Source organism: Mustela nigripes, chromosome X, assembly GCF_022355385.1.
Source record: "Mustela nigripes isolate SB6536 chromosome X, MUSNIG.SB6536, whole genome shotgun sequence".
Lineage (NCBI taxonomy): Eukaryota > Metazoa > Chordata > Mammalia > Carnivora > Mustelidae > Mustela > Mustela nigripes.
In genome coordinates, this window is record NC_081575.1 from 41481920 (window position 1) to 41508784 (window position 26865).

Here is a 26865-nt window from a genome sequence, read left to right on the forward strand (position 1 = left end):
ATAGAACAATGGATTTTAATATTTCTGAATATGCAAATTTTTACTGATAGGGTTTTAAATTCCACTTCTGTAGTTTTGGTATATTATCAAAGAATTTCCACAATTATCTGAAAAAGCTATGAAAATCCTTTCTTCCCAACTACTTATATGTGAGAAGCCAGCTTTTACTCATATACTTCAACCTAAACATATGGCAAAAAATTGAATGCAGAAACAGATATGACAATCCAGTTGTTTTCCATTAAACAAAATGGAAAATCGTTTTTTATTAAAATTTTGTTTCCTATGTTGACATATGTTGACATAGAATACTTTTAAATGAATTAATATTTTAAATTTTTATTTTAATTTCTAATTCATTAAATATTGAATGACACAGGGGCACCTGGGTTGCTCAGTGGGTTAAGCCACTGCCTTCGGCTCGGGTCATGATCTCAGGGTCCTGGGATCGAGCCCCGCATCGGGCTCTCTGCTCAGCGGGGAGCCTGCTTCCTCCTCTCTCTCTGCCTGCCTCTCTGCCTACTTGTGATTTCTCTCTGTCAAATAAATAAATAAAATCTTTAAAAATAAATAAATAAAATATTGAATGACACAATCCATATAAACAAAAGTTTTTTGAGGTCTTCAATGTTTAAGAGTATAAAGATATCCTGAGACCAAAAAGTTTAAGAATCACTGTTCTAGGCACTTATTAATGTCACAGCAACTCATACTGAGATGCTTACCTCATTTCCTTTAGGATTTGGAACATATGGTTGCAATGGTTCTATTTGGACTTCAGCTTGAATTGAATGAAATACTTCATCATTGTCTGATGATTCATCTTCTTTGTCCTTTGAAACAAAAAGGAAAATAAATATTTTAATTGTTAAAATGCAAATGATATGAGCAACTATCTTCACAATGTACAACTTAAAAGAATAATTTTCAAATATTAAAATTGCTTTAAACCAGTAGACTCTAATACTTTTTGGTTCTGGATTCCCTTTGGAATCTAAGGAGATTCTAACTGCATACAGACACACGTGTCTGCATATATTTTCAGGGGGATCATTGACCACCTGCAGCCAATCTATTAGACCCAGGTTAAGAATATCTGGTTTAAGGCTTAACTCATAACCCCAAACTGTCACATTTACTACTCAGTTATAACTGTGAAGTTTGGTCCGCTTGTGCAATGGAAGATCTGTAATATAGCAGTGCAAATATTTCTCACTAATTGGGCTCCAGAAGCTTAGGAAATTTCCCGTTTTCACATTTAAAACAATCAATATTATTCCTTCAACTCATAGAGTAATAAAAATGAGTTTTCTTTTCTTTGGTTAGTTGAAGAATTCACATAAATTTCTAAATGCTAACAAATTTTTAGGCAATTCACAAGATCTATGACTTTGAGCTAGTATCATTTTTTTAAATATTTTCTTTAAAAATCACATATAAAGATACGAATGCCTGCACGAGATCCTAGGATCATGGAATTGGTAACTATTATTTATTGACTTTTTCTTCCATTTTAGAATGGTTTCTCACATGCATAATTAAAACACCAAATGACAAGAAGTAATGCGTCATGCTACTAATGCTATGAGTCTTGCAGGGATGCATACAAATCTTTTTCATAAATGCAAAACCCATTAGATTTAATTGTTACTCTTCCTCATTGAAATTAGTCACTAGCATTTTAGATGCCTTAATTTCAGGCAAATATCACCACTCTAGACTCATACCTCCACTTCTCTATATGTTTTCTTTCTCTTCCTATCTCCCCCTTTATTGGGAATATGCATCCGTTTCCTCTTTGGGGCCTTTCTTCACTTGCCGCTTTTACCTTTTCTCAAGTTAAACATGTTAGGGAAATAACATTCGTTTAATTGATACCAGGCTTTAATTTAGGATTCCTTTATATAAATGGATGCTATGAAGTATTAGAAAACAAGTGCTCTCTTAATCCTATTGACCTCTTTAATTTGCTTATAAAGCCCAGAAACCCTTCTTTGCCAGATTAAATCTGTGGGATAGAATTCTTTAACTCCAGCCAAATTATATCCACTTACATTACAGAATTTGAAAGAATGAAGTTCTGACTATTGGAAAATAAGATCAAGATAGTAACATATTGCATTTCAAGAGTACAGAGATGAATTTGTAACTTGTGTCATGTTCTATGCAGAAACTTCATTGATTAATTATGTAAAATGGTGGAAAATTAGTGAGACAAGTCATACATATGGTAAATACAAAATGCTTTGGAAATTGCTTTTTCTGTTTCATTTTAGCCTGGATTTAAACATCCTAAAATGAAAAAAGAAATGGTACAATTCACTTAAATAGCACAGTTCAACATTCTTTGGGAAGAAAGACAAATTAACTTAGAGGTTGGGGAACAAAACCAAAGTTTCTGTGTGTTTATTTTTAATGAGTTATTTTTAAAATTTTGAACTATGACAGTAATTTTATTTTTTTAAATTTTTAAAATTTAATTTTATTTTATTTCTTTTCAGTGTTCCAGAATTCATTGTTTATGTACCACACCCAGTGCTTCATGCAATATGTGTCCTCCTTAATACCCACCACCAGGCCCTCCCAACCCCTCAACCCCCTCCCCTCCAAAATCTTGTTTGTTTCTCAGAGTCCACCGTCTCTCACGGTTCATCTCTCCCTCCGATTTCCCCCAACTCACTTCTCCTTTCCATCTCCCAATGTCCTCCATGTTGTTCTTTATGTTCCAGTAATTTTCAAAGATCAAATATAGTAATTTTAAAAGTCCTTATGGTGTCCCTTTGTTAGTTAATAATTAAAGTTATATCTCTATAAAGATAAAAAGCAATTACCTGGATCATTCAAGCCAATTTTTCTTTTTCAAATTTAGCCATTATTATCTGGAAATTTTAAGATAATTTACTTGAACTACAAATTATTAAATTAATCTTCTCTGGGACACAAGGATATTTATTTCATTTGGTCTTAACAGAGGGAAACACAGGCATGAACTAGCATGTTTTCTCTGCATATTTGATTCAATTAAAATATCAGAAATTCTTACATTTGCAGCTTGTCTCAATTCTTCCTCGTGCTGATTAAAGATATCCTCCCATCTGTTCTGGTGTCTTCGCCTGCAGGCTTCTAAATCTGAGAGCTCAAACTCTTCAGGTCTCCGTGATAACTTTGCCCGGAACCTCTTTGGTGATAGTCTTTTTGCCAATGCCTGCCTTAGACTAGAAACTTTTGATTTTTTCTTCCGTGCTTGTTCTGGTTGAGAGTAAAACGTGTTTGAAGACAGGTTTTCCATCAAGGTTTGCAGGGGACCAAGTGGCTTTGAGTTATGTGAGTTTGGTGCTCGAAGTAAGCCTCTTGATAGTCCCTCTATCAGTTCTTGAACTGAGCCAACTGCCTGTGGGGACTCTAGTGCCCAGGCCTGTGCTTGAGGTGACCCTTCATTTTGTCCCTCTACTGGAATGAGTACCTGAGTATCCAAATGTAGTGGCAACAGCACATGGTGGTTCTGTGAGAGTAGGGGCAGGAATACCTGGGCATGTACTTGTAAGGACTCAGGTTCTTCTGACTCAGTCTCTGCCTGTGTGGGCTCAGGAGCCTGTTCCTGTACCTCTGGCTGTTCAGGTAGCTGGTTCTGCTCCAGCTGCTGTTCAGGTACCTGGTTCTGCCTCTGCTGTTGTTCAGGGGCCTGACCCTGTCTTTGTTGTTGTTCAGGTATCTGATCTTGCCCCTGAAATTCCTCTGGTACCTGGTCCAGATCCTGTGGCTCTTCTGATGTCTGGGACTGAGCCTGAGCCTGCTGTTCTTTAGGTACCTGTACCTGTACCTGTAGAGACCTAGATGCCTTAACCTGAGCCTGTAGTGGCATAAGCATCCAGGCTGCCCTCCGTAGTCGTGGAGGTGCCTTAATCTGCATCTGTAGGGGCCTAGATGTCTTAGCCTTAACCTGAGCCTGTAGTGGCATAAAGACCCGAGCTGCCCCTTGTAGTCGCTGAGGTGCCTGGGCTTGCCCTTGTAGAGGCCTAGGTGCATTGTCTTGAGCCTGTAGTGGCATGAACACCCTGGCTGCTCCCTGTAGATGCTGAAGTGCCTGGACCTGTGGCTCTTCTCGATCAGGTAACCACCTTGGCTGAGACGGTTCTCCATGCAGAACTCTAAGTGGTCTACATCTACTGCTGGTTGGCAGTCTCAGAAGCTCATGAGTACAAGAAGGTCCTCTGGAAAAAACATATAAATGATTGCTATATAAATATTGTCAGTGGAGTGAAGCCATTCGGGGGAAATGCCTTTATTTTAAAAAATGGAAATTTCGTGCAATAAAGATATTTTCAGTAAATCTTTTTTTAATCATTCCTGTAATGTCTGAAATATTCTTTGTATTACTAATATACTCTATTAATTATCGAATAATCTACTTTCTCATGCTATTGCCAGAAATTAAGGAATCTTTGAGTAGTAAGAACAATTTTTCCTCAAAATTTCCTTTCAAATATCTTTTGAAAATATAGAGATAGCTGTTATTTGTTGTATCAGGAGGGATTAAGCTCTTCTGAGTCAAATGTTAATGGGATAGAATCAACTGTCTTACATAAATTGCTAACAACAAATTATATTTGTGATTTATTTAACACACCTGAATCTTCTCATGGTGTACTGCTCCTTAATAGCTTCTTCTCTTTCAAAGATCAGAGGTATTCCTTTTAAGAAAGAGAAAAGATAATGCAAAAACATCAACAGAGGTTAGTGTAATCTACCTTAGTTTTCAGCCTTTAATGCTCAGGATGTCACGTGAATCACAAGGACAAGAGGGTATATATAACCCTTCAAATCACACTTGGTTGGTAATATGGACCATATCCTGGTTCCTAGGCCTACTTTTGCAGTACAATGAAGCTATTACATACAGACTAATTTCTCTGGGCACAGGAAAGGGAATTTAGCAATTTGGTACCTGCAATCTAAAGAGAAATAATTGAGAAAGACAAAGGAAGAAAGGGACAAGTGAAACTCTTTAGATAGTTGTTGAGCATGGCTTAAAGGTGTGTGATCTAGATGTGAGGACTTTATGGCTTGGGCCCACTTCATCTTTGATCCTTTCAATGAGGGTCATAGAAAATGAGGATCAGGAACACTGGTCTTTCCAATGAGAAGGTAAAAATCTAAATTCTGAATTTTATACTTAACACATTCAACATGTTCAGCTTCTTTCATTTCTGCTATGCTGTACTAAAATATAGAAGCTTACAAACAAGAATGTTCTTTTGAATTTCCCAAATAAAAATGTTTAAGGCAATTGTATTTACATCTATGTAATTCCCACATAAATGTGACTTTTCCTGCAGGTAACATTTTGGAAGCTTGCAACTCTGGAAATTAGCAAATTCTCAAATAGAAATGGGGTCTTCCCACACCCATTTGAGACTAGCTGGTTTTTGTGATGCTGATCCAATGAATTTTCACCAATGGTTAAATAATTTCTTCTGCTTCTCACTCCAAAATAGGATATATATAATTATGCAGATGGAAGAAACTCTACTAAGATCAATCCTGTAGCTATTCTGAGAATGACTTCTATGTTTCCAGTTTCCCCTCTTCCATTATATCACCACTCTCAATACTGCCCATGGTGCCCCAGATTAAATGTGGAATATGCCATACAATACTAAGTTAAAACTTCCTAAGTAGTTTAATCTGGATTTGATGAAAATCCATCCTGCCATTTTTGGTATTAATATATAGAAATTAACTTTTACTAGTATAAATTAGTCCTTTTTTAATTTTTTATTTTTTATAAACATATATTTTTATCCCCAGGGGTACAGGTCTGTGAATCACCAGGTTTACACACTTCACAGCACTCACCAAATCACATACCCTCCCCAATGTCCATAAATTAGTCCTTTTAATTACTTCTTATAGAGTTGGAGATTAGTACACAAAACAGACTTACTATGGTATACAGAAATTACTTCAAAATTAACAATCAATAGATACATAATTACAAATCTATTTATCTCATTGGAGAGAATTAAAATATCCAAGAAAAGAATAGTAAGGTATAGATTTTATTACCTTTTCATTTATTTTATCTCTTTAGTTAGAAGTTTTCTTAAAATAAAATTGCATATCACAAAATTTTCCTTGAGGCTTTCAAGGTTTTCATAAATATGAACACTTGTCAGTTGTAATTGGCAACAAGTTATAATCATATATATACAGATCAGGTGAGAGAGAATTAACTGCACGTGACATAGTAGTGGAAAAACTAAATGTGGAAGGCCTCAGAATTTTTACTTTTAATCTAATTCTTCAATATTATCTTTTATGACAAAAATGAATAAAATCTGCTCTCATCTAAATATTCATCTGGTAAGATGAAAGTTGACACATGCCAACCTTTTTTCTGTCTCTTTTTAATGATTCCAATAAGATGCTTCTTCAATGACTCAACAACGTGTCCTTCATTTTTTATATTCCGAACAAAAGGATGATGAAGCATGTTTGCAGAAGTAGGACGAAATAGGAAATTTTTTATCATGCACTTTTCCATGAAGTTGTGGAACTTGCGAGACCTAAAAGAAATGAGTCAAAGGGATAAGAGCATCCTCAGCTTGCCATATCTTCTCCCATCCTCACACATATGATACCTTTCAGGTCATATTTTTGGAGAAAGTTGCCTCTAGATATAAATTGTCACATGTCTTAAAGCTTGACAATATACATTATACAACAATCCCACTCAAATCTCAGATAAACCAGAGTCAATGGCATTTAAATAGTAGTAGAACTTCAATGAGTTCAGAAGTCGGTACATGGTACAAAGTCAAGTGGTAGGATGGCAATGGAGTGGTTAATGTGACATATATATATATAACATGTATCTAGATTGGTCAGCCCACAAAAGTCACACTTTGAAGTCTGAATGTTTCACTTGACCACATGCCTTTTAAGCTACATAGTTTTAAATGTAATGACCCAAAAATGGGTGTTAGTAGCACCAGGACTAATCTTATAAAATGGCCCATGAAAACAGAAGTGTCCAGAAAGCCTGAATCTGTGGGAAGGGTTATATTGAATCACAAGGAAAAATGTCAGCAATCAAATCACAGCCACCACTTCTAGCAGTTCAAGCTATAAATACTAAAAATAAGCAAGAGTTTCTGACACTCAAACAAAAAGCTTCAGTATAAAGCATTCCCAAGTTAGTTGGCCTTTAACACCCTGAGAGAAAAAATCTTCTCTAGGTCTGTGGATGTTTAGTTTAATGGGCCAAACAACTGAGCTGTATATCACAATCACTGACTACTTATCTAGGCACAGTGAGAAATGTCACAAATGATTTCTGTTGGTCCATGCCACTAATGGAGAAACAACTAAACATGCCATTAATTGCAGGTCAGTGAGGTCATCATAATATACTATGGAAGATATTACTTATATCTAGTTGGCTAGCTAGCTTTCAATGAAAACTAATCATTAAGACCCCCAATTAATGTATTAGTTTTAAGGCAATATTGTCCAACAAAGATGTTGACTACAAAAGCAAGACTAGAAAATTAATTAAAACTCATTTGCTACATAAAAAGTGTCAAGTTAATGTGTTTAGGAGATTAAATCATTCATCTTTACCATCCACTGGATTTGACTTTGGGGGCAGATTCTCGCAAAATAACAAAGAGGGCTTCCAAAGGCTGAAGATTACACAGGGCTGCAAAGGAAAATAGGTATGTTTAGAATGAATGAAAAGGGTAACAACAGAGCAAACTCCTCATTCTAGAGAGGATTCTCGGAGCTCACATATCATGCTGAATAGACATTAAGGAATAAGCAGATACAAGATAATATAATCACAGGAAAATTTCATTTTAATTTTTTTTATCCTTAAAATTCTATTTATTTATTTATTTATTTTTAGCTTTTATTTATTTTTTAAATTTTTTTTAGGGGAAAAGTTCATTTTAATGTAAACAGTCCATTATATAAGATCCTCAAGCTTTACCATTGCCAGGTGTGGCAAATTAATTAAATAAACTACACTGGATAAAAATTTCAAAATGTATGATTGATGATTTCTATCTAGAGAAATAAACAAAAACAGAGACAAACACTCTTCTGTACATTGTGTTGTAGGCATCTACACTTGTAAAAATTGAAATATGTCATTACAGGCTTAAAAAGTCAACCAAATTAATAGCTAAGCCCAACAATGTATAAGGAATGATTTATAAGTCTAAAAATATGAGAACAATCTGTTTTGGAAACTGACAGTCCTAAGAAAAGAAGTAGATTTAGTGTAACTATTAAAACACACCCTCTAGAGTAAGATCACCTGGGTTCAAATCCTAGCTCTTTCTTTGTGACTCAGGCAAATTATTTAACCTAATTTGCCCTGGTTTCTTTATCTGAAAAAAAAAAATCAAGAATTCCTTAAAAGAGTAGCCATGAGGATTGACCTACATGTAAAAGTGTCTGGCATAGAGTGGGCACTTAATAAATATTAGCTATTGGTATTACAATAAAGTTTTAATTATCTCGCACTTCATATCTGTGCCAAATTACAGGACTTCCATTCACTTTTTGAACCACACAGCTTCATAAAGAAAAGCCTATTCCATTATATGCTATATAAATTCATTACTTTGTTGGTCTGAGAATTTTCTGTAAGCTTTCTTATAAGCATTTAAGTATGTCTCTGACTTTGCTTATTTCCTCTTGAGTTTTGAGTAAAGAAAACTGGCAGTGCAGAAAATTTCCAAAGGAGAGCCATACTTTAAATTTCTTCTTTCTTGATATATTTTGTTTTATTAGGTTTTTAGTTTTAACTCCCAGATAGTTAGCACACAATATTATATTAGTTTCAGGTATATAATATAATGATTCAACAATTCTATACATTACTCAGTGTTCATCATGATAAGTGTGCTCTTTGATCTCCATTACCTATTTGACCCCTTTTGCCACCCACCTCCCCTCTGGTATCATCAGTTTGCTTTCTATCGTTGAGTGTGTTTCTTGATATGCCTCTCTCTTTCCCTCTCTCTCTGTCTGCCTTGTTTCTTAAATTCTACATGAGTGAAATCATATGGTATTTGTCTTTCTTTCATTGACTTAGTTCACTTAACGTAATACTCTAGCTCCATTCATATTGCTGCAAATTGCAAGATTTCATACCACATCTTCTTTATCCACTCACCTATCAATGGACACTTTTGTGATTTAGCTATTGTAAATAATGCTTCAATAAATGTAGGGGTGCATATATCTTCTCAAATGAATTATTTTTGTAATTTTTTGGTAAAAATGCAGTACTGCGATTACTGGATCATAAAGTAGTTCTATTTTTAACTTTTTGAGGAACCTCCATCCTGTTTTCCACAGTGGCTGTACTGGTTTGCATTCTCACCAACAGTACAAGAGGGTTACTTTTTTTCCATATCCTCACCAACAAGTTTTTTTTTTTAATTTTTTATTTTTTATAAAAATATATTTTTATCCCCAGGGGTACAGGTCTGCTCACCAACAAGTTTTATCTAGTACTACAAGTGTGTCATTTCTGTGAGGACAATTTGATGTTATTGACTCTTCAGAGTCACCATTTATCCTCCAAAATGCATATCTAGAAAAACTACAATGCCAAACTGGCTTCTTGTAATAGAGTGATATAAAGGTGATTGTTAAAAGGTCAAGCTTTTTTTTTCAATTATATAGGTATAAATTAATAGATGTACAGGTTTATAATTGAGGGCAGAGTTATCCCCAAGCTGAAAAGATCAGGATCAAGAGTGCCTGGGTGGCTCAGTAAGCTATGTGTCCAACTCTATATTTTGGTTCAGGTCATGATCTCAGCACCCTGAAATTGAGCCTTGCCTCAGGCTCAGTGTAGAATATGCTTGAGATCCTCTCCCACCCTGTCTGCCCCTCTCCCACAACTCATGGGCTTGCATCTCTATGCACACTCTCTCACACACTCTCTCTGTTCTCTCAAATCAATCAGTCAATCAGTCACTCAATCAGGATCATATTTGATTCTCTTCATTTCTTTACTCTGTCCAGTCAGTCACTAGAATCTGTCCTTTAACATATTTTAAGTGGGTTTGTACAGTATTAAGCAGTTGTCATTTATTAACATTTGAGCATCATGTAGCACAGACTAAGGAATTTTTCATTAAGGGAAATGAGAAGTCCACAAAAGAATGGAGCATGTGGGTACAAGAGCTATGTCAAACAGTGGACATTTCCTATATAGTCTAACTTTAGGAATGCCAGTAAATACTCCATTTATCCCATATCTAACATGCCTAAATATTTCACATTAAAGTCTCATTCCTTTGAAATAGCAAATCTCTTAAAAATACATTTCATAGAGGGTATAATGTTAAGTGAAATAAGTCAGAGAAAGACATACACCATTTGATTTCACTCGTATGTGAAATTTAAGAAACAAAATAAATAAAGGAGAATGAACACAAATCCTTAAGAGGGTCCTGGTGTGGGATGGTACAGATCTTCTCTCCTCTGAGAGCCTCTATAGCACCCTTTCTGTTGGAAGTTACTCTCCTTTTTTTTCCCCTTAGTTTTCTGGGAGAGACTCACCAATGAAAGAAAGAAATTTTGTTATCTGGATCTCAGAGGCAATTATCATATAATTGTCACTTTGGAGAGCCACCCCCTCTGAGATGATAATTATCAAAACCTGGCAGATTTCTGCACTTAAATTAATGACAATCATTTCCATCCAAAGTTAATATTCCAGGCAACATTAGAGGCTGGCAAAAGACCAATGTTTTAACAGTGTGGTTATTTCAAGTTGCTCATGACCAAAGTTGCAGCATTTCAATTACTTATTTAGGAATGTTTGTCCTATTTTTTTGTGTGTGAATTAAGAAGCTCCTGATCCTTACACATATTTTGTAAAAAGTTTGCCATTTGTGTACTCCATGTAAAACTCCTCTGTAATCCTTCTGTGAGTTTTCTTCTATGATTTAATATTTTTGAATGAAAAAATGAAAAAAACAAAATAAAGATGAACCAGGAAATACAAATCTGCAAAATGTAGAAAGCTAATTTTCTGGAAAATAAATGGTAAGGAACATTCAGAAACAACAGAAAAAATATTCTACCTGATGCAGTGATGTATTCTAAATAAAAACATGCATCAATACTCATATGAAATACATATTGTGAAGAGAAACAAGAGGAAGAGAGAAGAAGAAGAAGAAGAAGAAGAACTAGAAGAAGAGGAGGAAAATGAGAAGGAGGGGTGGGGGAGGGGAAAGGCAGGGTAAGGGGGAAGAAGAAAGAGATAGAAAAAGGAGGAGAAGTTGCTGATCAATATAATACGAGTATGTTCACAAAAACAAATAATCTAGAGATGAAGAGGGATAATATGCATCTTCCCTTTCTTATTTCAATTTTATATATGTGATATATATAATTTTTCCATCATTGACTTTTTATTTACCCAACATAAATACTTTGTAGTTTTGGAGGGCACTAAAAGAGAGGAAGCAGTAACCTGATCTTAATATCTATCCCAGATTTAATCTAAGCCTCTTCTGTGATATCCTAAGGGACAACAGGAATTCTTAACAATCATGTTACTACTATTTTTACCCCTTGAAATTACTCCCATTGGCCTTGAAGCACAGTACAAAGATGGTCCAAATTTATAAAGCTTGTTGGGTGAACATTGTGCAGATAGAGCATGCAGGAACATCGGAATCTACAGGATCTCAGAAAGGTGGAAGCAAAGAAATTCTACCCCCACTTGCCCGCCCCCCAACAAATACTCCAGGCATTTCCTCACTTCTCAACCAAGAATATCAGGGATGTATTTATCATTTATATCTTTAGATTAATATATTAAAGACAGTTATTATGCTCTGTTTATGGGGGTCATACAATAGATGGTTATCAATCATTTATAGCCAAGTTCACATTTCAATTTCACTTTCCTATCAGAAAGCAGTGTCCTGAGAGAACAGGATGCTTACAGATCATTTATATGATGGAGATGAGGGAGAAACAAGAGGAAATTGAGCCTTCTGAGCAATTAAGGCCACTGGAGTGGCTAAAAGGATCAAGGAAGGCACCAACAGTGGGTTGGAGTGACTTCAAATGAAAAAAAAAAAAATCTGATTTCCCAAATTTAAAGATTGGTTTGATTTCAAAGAAACACGGCAAGATTTTCTTAACTATCACATTCTGAAACAGTAGCAGTGTGTGACTATAAATGTTCTGGAACCTAAATATTCTACCAATCACTATGTGCTGGAATGGCTTTAGATTCTCATTAGTCAGGACTGTAAGTACCAAATACTTTGAAGCCAAATTGAAACAACACTCAATAGCCTAAAATAAGGTATCCTAAGGGAAAATACATCCTCTCTCTCTCTATATATATATCTGGCCATTCTGACTAGAACATTTGATAATCATTGAAAAGGTCACCATTTACAGTTTGGCAATAGTGTGACACCTGTGTGACCAGTACAATCTGACTGATACAAGTGGCAGATTGGTACAGCATGCTTCCCCAACTTTTTAATAAATAAACATTTTTACTCACGAGGAGCCCCCTCGGCCATTTCAATAGCAGTGATTCCTACAGACCACACATCACTCTGCGAAAGAAAAAAGTGACCCCAAAAAGTCATTTAACAATGGGAAACTAATAGTATTTAGACTCTCAAAACAATCTTCAGGTGGGAAATTGTCAATGCCAGATCCATTTTATGGGTTTTCTTTTTTCTTTTTTCTTTCTTTTTTTTTTTTTGTTCTAAGCAATATAATTTTTTAAATTTATTTTTTATTTATTTTCAGCATAACAGTATTCATTATTTTTGCACCACACCCAGTGCTCCATGCAATCCATGCCCTCTCTAATACCCACCACCTGGTTTCCCCAACCTCCCACCCCCGCCCCTTCAAAACCCTCAGATTGTTTTTCAGAGTCCATAGTCTCTCATGGTTCATCTCCCCTTTCAATTTCCCCCAACTCCTTCTCCTCTCTATCTCCCCATGTCCTCCCTGCTATTTGTTATGCTCCACAAAAAAGTGAAACCATATGAGAACCTTCATTATAGGCCGGCGTTATAGGAAGACATTATCTGACCTTTGATCAGCCAGTAACTGCACTACACAACAGGATATGGGACAGTGTTCAGTGTAAGGAAAATTCATCTTGAATATTTCGTTATTGTTGCCTTAACTGAAATAGCAAAAGGAGCTTGCTGTGAACAAACCTATTACATAGATGTATCAGTTGTGTTATCTTAAGTAAATTATTTAACTCTCTGTACCTCAGTTTCACTCTATATAAAATTGAGATAATAACGATATCCATCTCATAGTACTGGTATGAGTATTAAATGGAATAACATACATAAAAGCACTTTCAGTCAGTTCCTTGAATATAGTAAATTGAGAATATAACTATTTTTATTCCAGGAAATTATATTCTAAGAAGCTCAAGGAAATTACCCTCACTATTAACTGTATTTTGTTTTTTAGAACGTGGAAAGGGCACAGGGCTGGAGGTATACTGCCTGGCTGGATGACTTCTACAAAAGTTAACTGAATTCTGAGAATCTCAGTTAATAGACTTTTTAGCTTCAAAGAATTATTGTGATGGTGTAAGTTGAAGTTTTCTTTCAATTTACATGGGGCTAAAAATTAAAAATAAATAATTAATATAAGAGAAAGTCCTTGGAAGACTGCAAAAAGTTGTTCAGATATAAAGCATCCACTTAAAAGTTATTTACAGCAAGCCACTTTAAAGAACATTATGCCTCCACCATCTCCATAGCATGTAACAGCACTAGACTATAAGTTCTCAATAGATCTGCTTGCAGATAAAGCAAAGGGCATTTAAGGGAAAGGGAAAAAAGATGAGACTTGAATTAATCAACTTCAAGTATTGAATCCTAGGTTCCACACAACTAAAACCACAATGAAATGTTTGGATGACTTATGATGTGAAAAGTGAGTGTGGTTTTTCCAGTCTATAGCAAATGGAGAGTACTCTTTCCACATCAGCTTTTTTGAAATGTGTACATAGATGTATACTGTCCAAATTGCAGTTTCAGTGGAAATTTTAATAAATAGCAAGAATTATTTCTTAATTATTCTATTCCACTAGTTTTCAGTGGTTTGGAGGTGAACCATGACAAGGATTTTCTCCTTTACCCTGAGTAATCAAATTATTATTTTTTTCTTTTTGTAGTTAAGTGTGGGGATTAATAATTGACTTTACATTCATTCATTTTTAAGTTTACAAAGTTCTCTGTCCCTGGAAGTTAAATTTCCATATAAAGCTACATAATATAATATCCCCCCAAGGTGTTGCAAGCAACATAAACTAGACATTATTCTTCAAATATAGATAATTCCAATAGTCTACTTTGTCTAAATTCTTAAAAAAATACTATATTTATGTATATAATCAAACCACTATATGAATAGCAGCTAGAGTTTAATGTGAAAGAAGGAGTTGCCTGTTTTTTATTCTTTTATCATTTAAAAGTAAACACTCGTCTAAAGTCCTTTCCAAACTTTGATTCTCACTATCTGAATCCTCACACTTACTCTGTAATCATAGGAGCGTCTGGGATCTTCGTCACAGTCAATCACTTCAGGTGCCATCCAGTATGGTGTTCCAATGAAACTATTTCTCCTCCCATTAGTTCTGCTCACCTGGGCACTCACTCCAAAATCCACTGCAAAATCCAGCATATGTCAGAATAATTAATCAGTAACAAAAAGCTCAATAAGTTATTTCTTTAACTTGGAAAGCCAATACAAAATCCACAATGGATAACAGATTTTCATTCCAGCCCAGAAAACTTTACCATGAAGTCTACTCCAGGAATACTGAGAAATAGGCTTTTGCTGCTATTTATGTTGGAAAGAGACTCAGAAGTGCTATTATAAATCTACAGTAGGTTTGGCTGAGTTTACCACGAATATTAAAAATAAAGTTCCATCAGTATACCCCGAACCTCTGAAGTGATAACATATGTAGTGTTTGGACATGCCACCAAGCTGGAGGAAGACCAACACTATAGGCAACATCTAAGAAATCTAAGACCTATTAGTAGTTTATTAGAAAACCTCACTTATGACATTAGAAAGTCCTATTACACCAATGAAGAAAAATTATTTTTCTGCTACAATTTAGTTCAAATTTTTCTACAGATCTCCTGAACCAGATGCAAATATTCACTGTGGTATCTATATCTTAGTTTAGACTATAAAAGTTCAGTCTTCTATTCATCTGTGGGATACATTATAAGAAAATATTTAGTGTGGTATCCTCAGTAACAGACATAAAAAAAAAGGGCCAAAGTAGACTGGGGTTATTTAGTCCAGAAAAAATAAGATGAAAAATGAAAGTAGATGAATTTTTTTTCAGGGATGAAAAATGAAGTAAATTTTCTAATTTAGAATGGTTTCCAGGAATCTAAAGGATGGAGAACAATACTGACTGAACAGTAGTTTGAAGAACTTGAGAGAAGAAATGAAAAATTTAGAAGTTAGGAGTTCAAAGTAGATTTAGGGAAGGATTTAACAAAACAAGAAAAGTCTGTAATATGTGAAAGTCATCATTGGATGTTAAACAATCTTATTATCTAGATTTTTTTTGAGAATACATTTTTTTATTTTTTATTTTTTAATCAAAGTTCAGCATTCTTACTATCCCTTGAGGGTGAAATTTAAGGGCAAGAGATACCTATGTTGGCCATGAGTTAATATATATGACATTCAGGGAAGAAAATGAAAAGGGGTGATGATTTCAGAGAAGCAGTAAAAGGTGCATTTTTCTCCTGCTCCACCTACCTCCCTCCCCAAACAAATTTTCAAATTTTGACTGGTTTTGCAAGCAAGGAAAACACAGCCTAAATAAGTAGAGGATATTGTTAGTGACATGATAGAAAATATAGTTATTTTAAAGGACTCATCCCAATTAAAATATTTGGGGCCTTGCTTAATGCACAAGAAGAAACTTACCAAGTTTTACTTCAGCATTATGAGTCAGTAGCACATTCTGACCTTTGATGTCTCGGTGAATTACACGGTGTGCATGAAGATGAGCTAGGCCCTGATACATAGATAGATAGATACATATTTACATAGATAGATACATATTTATTCAAAAAGTCACATCAATATATATTTTTTCTCTTTTTCTGTTAATGTGCTTAGTATTTTTGGAAGATCTTTCCGTAAGAAAAGTGGTCCAGACTTGCATTTTTCAGACAAAATTCTTTCTTTAGGCTGGAATTACTACAACCAGTTCCCAGAAATTCTACTTTTGGCTATAAGGAAAGGAAAATAAATCAGGACAACCATGAAAGGAAAAGAACACCAAAAAGTAATGTTTTGATACATTGGGCCATATACTTCCCTTTCTAGTCTCCATATTTCCAACTAACCATAAGAATGAAGACATGGGCATCTTAAGTATCATAGCTCAGCCATTGTCTTACTCTATTCCTCATCCAACCATTTGTTTAATCCAAAATATTTTCTAGTCAACCTTGTAGGCTGAAAATTTGGGGGAATATGGAAATTCATTTTAAAGCATTTGCAATTTGTATTGGCTCACCATGCTGGATCCAACCTATCCATCACTAAAATTAACCTGTGGGGCGCCTGGGTGGCTCAGTGGGTTAAGTCTCTTCCTTCAGCTCAGGTCATGATCCCAGGGTGCTGGGATCAAGCCCCACATTGGCTCTCTGCTCAGCAGGGAGCCTGCTTCCTCCTCTCTCTCTCTCTGCCTGCCTCTCTGCCTACTTGTGATCTCTCTGTTCAATAAATAAATAAAAATCTTAAAAAAAAAAAAAAACGCTAACCTGTGACCTGGCTTCAAAGTGAATTCTCCAAATAATAACTGGGGATTAATAATAGAAGTAACAGTAAAAATAGCTAATATTTATTGAGTCATCAAATTTATTTTAGTTTTTGCCCAGGACTGTGCTAACTGCTTTACATGGAGGAAATTATGAAATCGTCACTGCAATCCATTGAGGATGGTACTAACATCACCCCACATTAAGAAAGTGAGATTTTGAAAATTAAGTAACTGATTAAAGGACACAATAAATGATGAACCGGAAATTAAACTCAGTCCAGAATTTACACTCAAATAGTTACACTATTAACAACAAGTGAATCCAATTAAGATATAAAGAAGACCATTCTAACATTACATATCAGTGGTGCTATTCAGTTCTGTTAATATCCTCCTCTAGTGACCCTAAGAACTTAAACCACAGAGAAAAATTTGAGTGTGGTAGATTAAGAAGATTGTTCTCATCCAGTCTGGTATTCAAAGTAAAGCAAGTTTTAAAAGCAGGACATTATTGAAATAGGATATCTGTCTGCAAAATGGTTATGGATGGTTTGGGTCCACTTTTTTCTTAATCTCTAATGACAGTGCTACTTTTTTTTTAAAGAACTCTAAAAATCTAAATAATGTTATAAATATTCCAAGTGGTTATTTCCATGATCCAATGAACACAATAGTCTAACTCTGACAGAGCCATTAAAAACTATGATTTGGAAGGGCCTGGGTACCCAGCATTCAGTCTACCCAAAGTTAAGGACATCATCTGAAAATCTGCTCTCTCTAAAGCTATTTAGGTTTTTGGTATCCTGATCCAGAGGTTATGTTCAGAATTTCTTGAACCACCCTATAAGGGCAGGTATAAGGTACATTGCATATATTACTCCCAGGTGTTTTCAAGGCCAGGAGAAAATGACTATATGAAGACTCACCTGAAGGATTTCTCGGCAGATATATGCAATCCAATCTTCTTTCAAACTCTGATTTCTGGTCATTCTCACTACATCAGTGACTGAGCCTGCTGCGCATAACTCCATCACCATCTGCAGGGAATCCAGTAAAGTGTCAAGAATTAGAAAGTAATTCTCTGAAAATATCTGGAGTTTCAATCCATATGGCTTGTATTTATATGTGATGTTTAGAGATTAAGACACTGCAAAGACTGGCTTAGTTGTCTGGGGGAGGTCTCTAAAGGCTAGTGGAATTAAAAAAAAGTTGGAACATATCCAAGGGTCTGTGGAAGGAGGAAAAGGAGGTATCACACCAGGGATATTTAACTAGGAGGTGGAATTTGAGCTAAGCCTTGAAGGATAGATAATGTTTGAATATACTGAGAAGGAAGAATATTCCGTTTATTGAAAACAGAATGATCACATTCCTTTAGAAACAGGCTTGTAAAGAAGACAAGCCTGAATGATGACTGGAGCTCAAGGGGAAAATACTGCTGCAGGAACAACTTGATTGCATGTGAAAAAGCAGGAAAGCAGGGTGCCTGGGTGGCTCAGTGGGTTAAGCCGCTGCCTTCGGCTCAGGTCATGATCTCAGAGTCCTGGGATCGAGTCCCGCATCGGGCTCTCTGCTCAGCAGGGAGCCTGCTTCCTCCTCTCTGTCTCTGCCTGCCTCTCTGCCTACTTGTGATCTCTCTCTGTCAAATAAATAAATAAAATCTTAAAAAAAAAAAAAAGCAGGAAAGCAGGAGCTCAAAAGAACTTATACCTCAAAATTAAGATTTGTATTTATTGTTTTGTTTTTATTTTAAATTCTAGACTATTTTTCCCCTAAGATCCTGGCAAACTACAATTTCAAGGAAGAAACTGTCAATTGCATTCCTATAGGGCATTTTTTCCCCAAATGATTTTACTGCTAAGGAAAAGTCTATTTTAAGGTTACTATCACTGACAGCATCTCATTCAGTTATTACTTTATTAATAGAGTAAATTTATCAGAAAATTTATCTTTTTGCCATCAATGAATCAGGGGGCCAACTAGTACATTTCCTTTCCCATTTTAGCTAACCAGAGGACTGGCCAATGTGAAAGAGAATATATCTATTATAAACAACCCAGCAAACTTTTCTTTAAGCACAGGCTTATGCATCAGTGTCTGTGTCAAAATTGTTATGTAAATAAAAAAAACATGTTTTTTTTAACTATAGGCAAGTTAATTAATTTTTGCTGTAGAGGAAGGAAACCAAAAAAATAGGCCCCAAACATGAATATTTAAAAGTCTACTTTAATCACTCTTTAATTTACATTTGTTCACAACTAATATTATAGCATGTCTTTAACCTGAGTATGCTCTCATGAAGCAGAAGAGTAGAATCAAACAAAAGTAGTAACACAAATAAGCCACAAGAGCTCAATTATCATGTTAACTTAAACGGGCACAACATGTACAACTATGGTAATGGAAGAAAAGAGACTCATTTTAAATCATGACAAACTTGATTTAAAGCTATTCATTCAGATGCACCTTGAAAGTCTTGCTAATACTATCTGAGTCAGAAAAGCTCTACTCTGAAAGAAATGTAACACATTCTCAATTATTTTCCCAGCTTTGTATGCATGATGCCTGGCACATACACGATATAAATGGTAATTATTTAGTCATTTACTTACTTTCTATTTGTTTTGATTAACATAGGCAAGAAATTGTAAATGGTCTCATGAAAACTCTTGCTCCACAAATAATTTATTCATCCTTCAGATCGCAGTTCAAGGAAATTTTCTCAAAGAAGAGTTTCTCGTTCTCTAACTTAATTTAGATTCCTTTGTTATTTACCCACATAGAAGCATGTTATTTCCCTTCTGACTAATAATCTATTCATAATGTGTCATTATTTGAGTGCTACCAGTCATTGCAAGTGAACTGTAAGCCCTGATGGGTCAGGGACATGTCTATTCAGCTCATCCATGTATCCTCAGAATCTAGCAGAAGGAATGGCAAATAGATTTTTTAAAAAATATTTCATTTATTTATTTAACAGAGAGAGAGAGAGAGAGAGAGAGCAAGAGAGCATATGAACAAGCAGGGGGAGCTTCAGGCAGAGGGAAAGGGAGAAGCAGGCTCCCTTCTCTCTGAGCAGGGAGCCAGATGTCAGTCTCAATCTCAGGACCCTGGGATCATGACCTGAGCTGAAGGCAGATGCCTAACCAACTGTCTCCCAGGGGGCCCAAATAGATGGTTCTGAATGGCTATGTTAAATGATTCAATGAATTGAGTACTGTTAAATATATCAATAAGGAGACTGCTATACAGGTAAAAGGAAAAAAATTATAAGTAAAACTATATTAAAAGATAAATTTTGGTTCTTCTCTCTTCTCATATTAATTTGTTCCATCACATTGATTGATTTGTGAATGTTGAACCATCCTTGTAGCCCAGGGATGAATCCCACCTGGTCATGGTGGATAATCTTTTTAATGTGCTGTTGGATCCTGTTGGCTAGGATCTTGTTGAGAATCTTAGCATCCATATTCATCAGTGATATTGGTCTGAAATTCTCCTTTTTGGTAGGGTCTTTGCCTGGTTTGGGGATCAGGGTAATGTTGGCTTCATAGAAAGAGTCTGGAAGTTTTCCTTCTGCTTTAATTTTTTGAAACAGCTTCAGGTGAATAGGCGTTATTTCTTCTTTGAAAGTTTGGTAGAATTCCCCAGGCAATCCGTCAGGTCCTGGGCTCTTGTTTTTTGGGAGGTTTTTGATCACTGCTTCAATCTCGTTACTAGATATCGGTCTATTCGGGTTGTCAATTTCTTCCTGGTTCAATTTTCGGAGTTTATAGTTTTCCAGGAATGCATTCATTTCTTCTAGGTTGCTTAGCTTATTGGCATATAACTGTTGATAATAACTTCTGATGATTGTTTCTACTTCCTTGGTGTTCATTGTGATCTCTTCCTTTTCATTCATAATTTTATGAATTTGGGCTTTCTCTCTTTTCTTTTGGATTAGTGTGGCCAATGGTTTATCGATCTTATTGATTCTTTCAAAAAACCAGCTTCTAGTTTCATTGATACGTTCTACTGTATCTCTGGTTTCTACCTCATTGATCTCAGCTCTAATCTTGATTATTTCCCTTCTTATGTGTGGAGTTGGTTTGATTTGCTATTGATTCTCCACTTCGTTAAGGTGTAGAGACAGCTGGTGTATTCTGGATTTTTCTATTTTTTTGAAGGAGGCTTGGATGGCTATGTATTTCCCCCTTAGAGCTGCGTTTGCTGTATCCCATAGGTTTTGGATCGAAGTGTCTTCATTCTCGTTGGTTTCCATGAATTTTTCAGTTCTTCTTTGATCTCCTGGTTGATCCAAGCATTCTTAAGCAAGGTGGTCTTTAGCTTCCAGGTGTTTGAGTTCCTTCAGAACTTTTCCTTGTGATTGAGCTCCAGTTTCAAAGCATTGTGATCTGAGAATATGCAGGGAATAATCTCAGTCTTTTGGTATTGGTTGAGTCCTCATTTGTGACCCAGTATGTGGTCTATTCTTGAGAAGGTTCCATGTGCACTTGAGAAGAATGAGTATTCTGTTGCTTTAGGGTGGAATGTTCTGTATATATCTATGAGGTCCATCTGGTCCAATGTGTCATTCAATGCTCTTGTTTCTTTATTGATTTTCAGCTTCGATGATCTATTTCTGAGAGAGGCATGTTAAGATCTCCTACGATTAGTGTATTCATATCAATATGACTCTTTATCTTGATCAACAGTTTTCTTATGTAATTGGCTGCTCCCATATTGGGGGTATAGATATTTATAATTGTTAGATCATCTTAGTGTATAGTCCCTTTAAGAATTATGTAGTGTCCTTCTGTATCTCTGACTACAGTCTTTAGTTTTTGTGTGCCAAAAATATACCAGTAGCCATTAAAGCTATGCAGCAATAGTTAGTAAAATGTCAACTGGAGTTGTCAGAAAATAGAAAATATACTTAGCTGGATATTTGGAAGAAAATAGGGTTAAAGTGAAGATCTGAGGTTCTCAAGGTGTGGTACCCAGACCAGTAGCATCGATATCACCTATGAACTTGTTAAGTTCAGATTCATGGACCCACAGCCCACACCAACTAAATCAGAAACTCTAGGGGTGGAGCTCAGCCATCTGTATTTTATCAGGCTTTCCAAGAGATTCTCATGCATGCTAAAGTTTAAACACCATGATTTCAATTCAATCCCTTGTTGAAAACCTTTCTATAATGTCCACATTCTTCCTAAAGCCCATTATATGAAGTGTAACAATCTTTCCTTAAAAACTGAAAATTCTGAAAATTCTTAGTTATTATTTTAGAAAAAGCAATGCTATTCTTGACTTGACCTGGAAATGGAAATGTAGCTGGCAAGTGTATACTGACTTCACTTATGTTCTAAATATCCCCTTTTAAATAAGCATATCTTTGACCAAAACTCATATTCTTGTAATTTGACTGTTTCTGCTATAGTGGGAAGCAACAACAATTCTGCCAATGGTAGTGTAGGTTTTAGATGCCCTCTAAAATTTACATCTCATTGATTAGTAATTTGTGATAGTATAGACATAAAATGACAAAGTAAAAGGAAAAGTCACCTAACTAACCATTTAGAAAAGAACGGCTAGGAGTTATGTTTAAACATAAGTACATATACTTAAAAACAATTAAATGCACCCCTACGTTAATACCAAACACTAATTTGAATTTATACTTATCCAGTCACCATTTGCAAGTCCATACCTCTAATATACCAGTAAATGTACATAAAAAGTTAAAAGCGTTAAATATAGCAAAACTATATTTAAGAAATATGTTAGATATTCCCAGTATTCATTTGAGTCCTTCCTTATTTTACTCTGAAGTCCCTCACCAGGAACTTCAGTTTCCTGAAATCATTCCATATTTATCACTCCCATCTCCAGGAATCAGAACACACTTTGTCACACTACTTTGAGCAGTTGAGTTCTTAAATTTTCCTGTAGGTACACAAAAGTGACATCTAGGTTTATGAAAATTTATTTCCTCAGGTGAGACTTAGTCTTAGGAAGTAAGATCAAGGTAATTAAATACATACCCAAAGTTGGTGCCTCTGGCCAGGGGGGCTCAGCTTGAAAAAAGCACCATAGAAAGATACAATGTTTTTGTGGAAAGAGTACTTCTTCAAAAGGTTGAGTTCAGTCCTGAGATCCTCTTCCTCATCCTGTAGAATAAGAATAGACAATAGATGATAAAGCTCTTAAGCTATGCCAGTTAATAACTGTGGGATCCTAACTTATGGTAAAACAAGGGAAATCCTATGACTACCCATTACCTCACAGAGCAATTTATAATAAAGTCTCATTTAGAAATGTCAGAGAATGAAGACCTCTGGTTAACTGGAAATCTGGGAGAAAATAAAGCTTAACTGAAGATCCTTTAAATTCAGTGTTTCTCAAAATATGAACCTTATACAAGCAGCAGTGGCCGCTGTTTAAACTTTTCACTGAATAGAATCATTATATTTTTGTTTATTTTGTAACAGTCTTATTGAGATAATTTATAAACTATATAATTTATCCATTTAAAGTATAAAATTCGGGATGCCTGGGTGGCTCAGTTGGTTAAGCCACTGCCTTTGGCTCAGGTCATGATCCCGGGGTCCAAGGACCGAGTCCCAGATCAGGCTCCTTGCTCAGCAGGGAGCCTGCTTCTCTCTCCACCTATGCCTGCCACTCTGCCTGCTTGTACCCTCATGCTATCTTTTTCTCTCTCTGACAAGCAAATAAATAAAATCTATAAAGTATAAAATTCAATGGTTTTTAGTATATTTACAGAATTATGCAACCATCACCACAATCTACTTTAAAACATTTTTATCTCCCCAAAGGAAACTTTTAACTCTTTAGTTATCACTCCCAAATTCTGCCACACACACATCCCAGCTTTATTGAACCCATAATATATTTTCTATTTCTTTAGATATATTTATCTTGAACATGTTATATAAATGAAAACCATATAGTATGTGGACTTCTGTGATTTTTTTCTGAAAGTTATCCCCTTATACAGCATATCACTATTTTATTCATTTTTCACTCATTAACTGATAGATATTTAGGTTATTCCCACCTTTTGGCTATTACAAATAATGCTATTGTGGACATTCATATCATGTTTTTGTATAAATATATGTTTTTATATCTTTTTGGTATATACCTCGGAATTAAATTGTTAGGTCAAATGGTAACTCCATATTTAACATTTTGACAAAATACCAAAATTGTTTCCCAAGTGCTATACCTATTTTTACTCCCAACGGTAATGATAATTTTAATTTCTCCATACCCTCATCAACACTTACTATTTTCTGTTTTATCACTTTAGCCATCCTAGTGGTTTTTAATCACATTGTGATTTTCTCTTGTAATTCCTTGATGACTAATCACATCAATGATCTGTTCATGTACTCATTAGCCATTTGTGTACGATCTTCAGAGGAATGTCTAATTGAAAATCTTTGCCTTTGTTTTCTAATTGGGTTATTTGTCTTTTTATTATGAATTGTAAGATTTATTTATATATTCTAGATCTAAATACTTTATAAGGTGTATGATTTGCAAACATTTTCTCCCATTCTGATCTTGATAGTGTCTTTTGAGAAACAAAATTTTTAATTTTGGTAAAGTCTGATTTATTGATTTCTTTTCTTTTTTGTTTGTACTTTTGGTGTCATATCTAAGGATCCATTGCCAAATCTAAAGTGATGAAGATTTATCCAAATGTTTTCTTCTACATGTTTTATTGTTTTAATTCTCACATTTAAGCCTTTGATCATTTTGAACTAATCTTCATAAAAACAAGGGGTGTAAGTTCATTTTTTACACGGGAACATCTAGTTGTCTCAGCATTATTTGTTGAAAAGATTATTCTTCTCCGTGAATTGTCTTTTTAACCTTGTCAATGCTGAATGAAATAAGTCAAGCAGAGAGAGTCAATTATCATATGGTTTCACTGACTTGTGGAGCATAAGGAATAACACAAAGGACATTGGGTGAAGAAGGGGAGAAGTGAGTTTGGGGAAATCGGAGGAGGAGACAAACCATGAGAGACTGTGGACTCTAAGAAACAGACTGAGGGTTTTGGAGGGGGTGGGGTGGGGGGTTGGGAGGGCCTGATGGTGGATATTAAGGAGGGCACGTATTGCATGGAGCACTGGGTGTGGTGCATAAACAATGAATCTTGGAACACTGCAAAAATAAAATAAAATTTTAAACAATCCATTAACCATAGATATATGGAAATAGTCCTATTCCACTGATCTGTATGTCTATCCTTATGTCTGTACCACACTGACTTGGTTTATGACTCATTGGATTTTTAAGATACAGGTTTGATCTGTGCTAATCTTTTGTAAAGATATGCTTAAAGTCATTGGTTTTCTTAATCACAACAGTGATACATATGGATAAAATGTATTTATATATGTAAAGTAAAACATGTAAATGCTATACACTTACTAAATGTCCTTCTACTAGTGGTAACAGTTGAGTGTATATTCCTTCAGTCATTTTTATTTCTCCAGTTATTTTTATTTCTCCAGAATATATACATATCTCACTACTCTGCAACTTGCATGTCTTACCCAATACCTAAATTGTATGTTTCTATATCAATAAACATAAATGCATTTCCTTTTTATGGATGCATAGAATTGTGCAGATTAAAGATATGGGTATGCACTCAGGGGACAGGTCAGGGGCAAAGGTATTATTTTTGAGGATTATCTCTATAGTGATAATTGAAGCCACCCTTTCGAATGGGATTTCCAAGGTAGAATACATAATTTCAAGAGACATTTTTAGTGAAAGACAGTATGATGTCATCAGAAAAGAGCATCTAGGGACACCTGCGTGGCTCAGTCAGCTAAGCATCCAACTCTTGGTTTGGGCTCAGGTCATGATCTCAGGTTCCCAGTGTGGAACTTAAGCTTAAGATTCTCTTTCTCCCTCTCCTTCTGCTTCTTCCTTCCCCACCTCTCTTTCTCACTCTATATAAATAAATAAATAAATAAATAAATAAATAAAAGAACATCTACACTGGACATTAGGACACCTAGGTTTTACCCCCACTAACAACTACCCGTTGGAAATTCACTTTGTCTTCCAGACGTTGAATTTATCCTCAGAAACCTGATGGAAGTTGGTAGCCATTATTTATCTCCATGGAACATTAATGGAGCTAAATGGGACAATTAATTGAAAGTCCTTTGGAGTCTTTGAAAGAAGAATTTTATAAATGCAGTGTATTATCATACAGTATCTTTGTTTCTTGACCTTCTCATTTCCATTTGAGTGTTATCAGAACTATGCAGCTTTCTCCACTTCTTGCCCTAATCTACAAACATCAGCAACTTCTGTTTCCATCACTTTTATTATACTGGAGGGAATGAGAAATTATTCTCTCCCTAAGATTCAGCTGTCCCCTTATACCATGACAACCAAGTAGTTTCCATATGTTCCATAATCTATCTGTAACTATTTGAGCCAATCTAAGAAAAGCTCTTTGCTTCTCAATAATTTAAAAATCATCACACTTTATGTGTATAGAGGTGTAATGCATTGAAGAAAAATATTCTAAAATGTTAACTTTAAAAAAGTAACTTAAATTGTTTAGGAATTTCCAGTGAGCATATCATTGGTTTATGCATTTAGATATCATTTAGATATCATATCCCCTTAATTACCAGGAAATAAGATTCACATACATGAATGACAACCATTGATGAATACAGGATAGTGCATAATGAAGTTGAGGGTGATATGAAATGACTCAGGAAGTGATTATACTTGACAAATGATTAACCACATGGGTCCTTTGAATTCCTACTAGCTCTAAACGTCATTTGATTATAAATAAAAAAGTTCTACTGCATCTATAAAAGTTCAATTTATATAACCTTTTCAAGAGTACTCTTATACAAAGTAAATATATGTTTTAGTACGTAAATAAATACTATTTGACCAAAAAGTGTAATTTTTATTTATTTTTTTTAAAATTTGAGTATATTCTTTTTTTTTTTTTCAAAAAT

At 35.1% G+C, this 26865-nt stretch overlaps 1 protein-coding gene across 1 annotated transcript in view; it reads right to left on the reverse strand.

Moving 5' to 3' along the window:
* The window catches only part of NRK (Nik related kinase), a 135339-nt gene that overhangs the window by 38864 nt on the left and 69610 nt on the right, over positions 1-26865 (reverse strand). Inside the window, exons 5-14 of the mRNA XM_059385316.1 lie at positions 22873-22998; positions 17773-17883; positions 16003-16093; positions 14581-14711; positions 12563-12617; positions 7624-7702; positions 6391-6566; positions 4628-4691; positions 3044-4211; positions 726-833 (exon numbers count right to left, since the gene is read on the reverse strand). Coding sequence (XP_059241299.1) covers positions 726-833; positions 3044-4211; positions 4628-4691; positions 6391-6566; positions 7624-7702; positions 12563-12617; positions 14581-14711; positions 16003-16093; positions 17773-17883; positions 22873-22998 — 2109 coding nt within the window. The remainder of the gene's footprint in view (positions 1-725; positions 834-3043; positions 4212-4627; positions 4692-6390; positions 6567-7623; positions 7703-12562; positions 12618-14580; positions 14712-16002; positions 16094-17772; positions 17884-22872; positions 22999-26865) is intronic.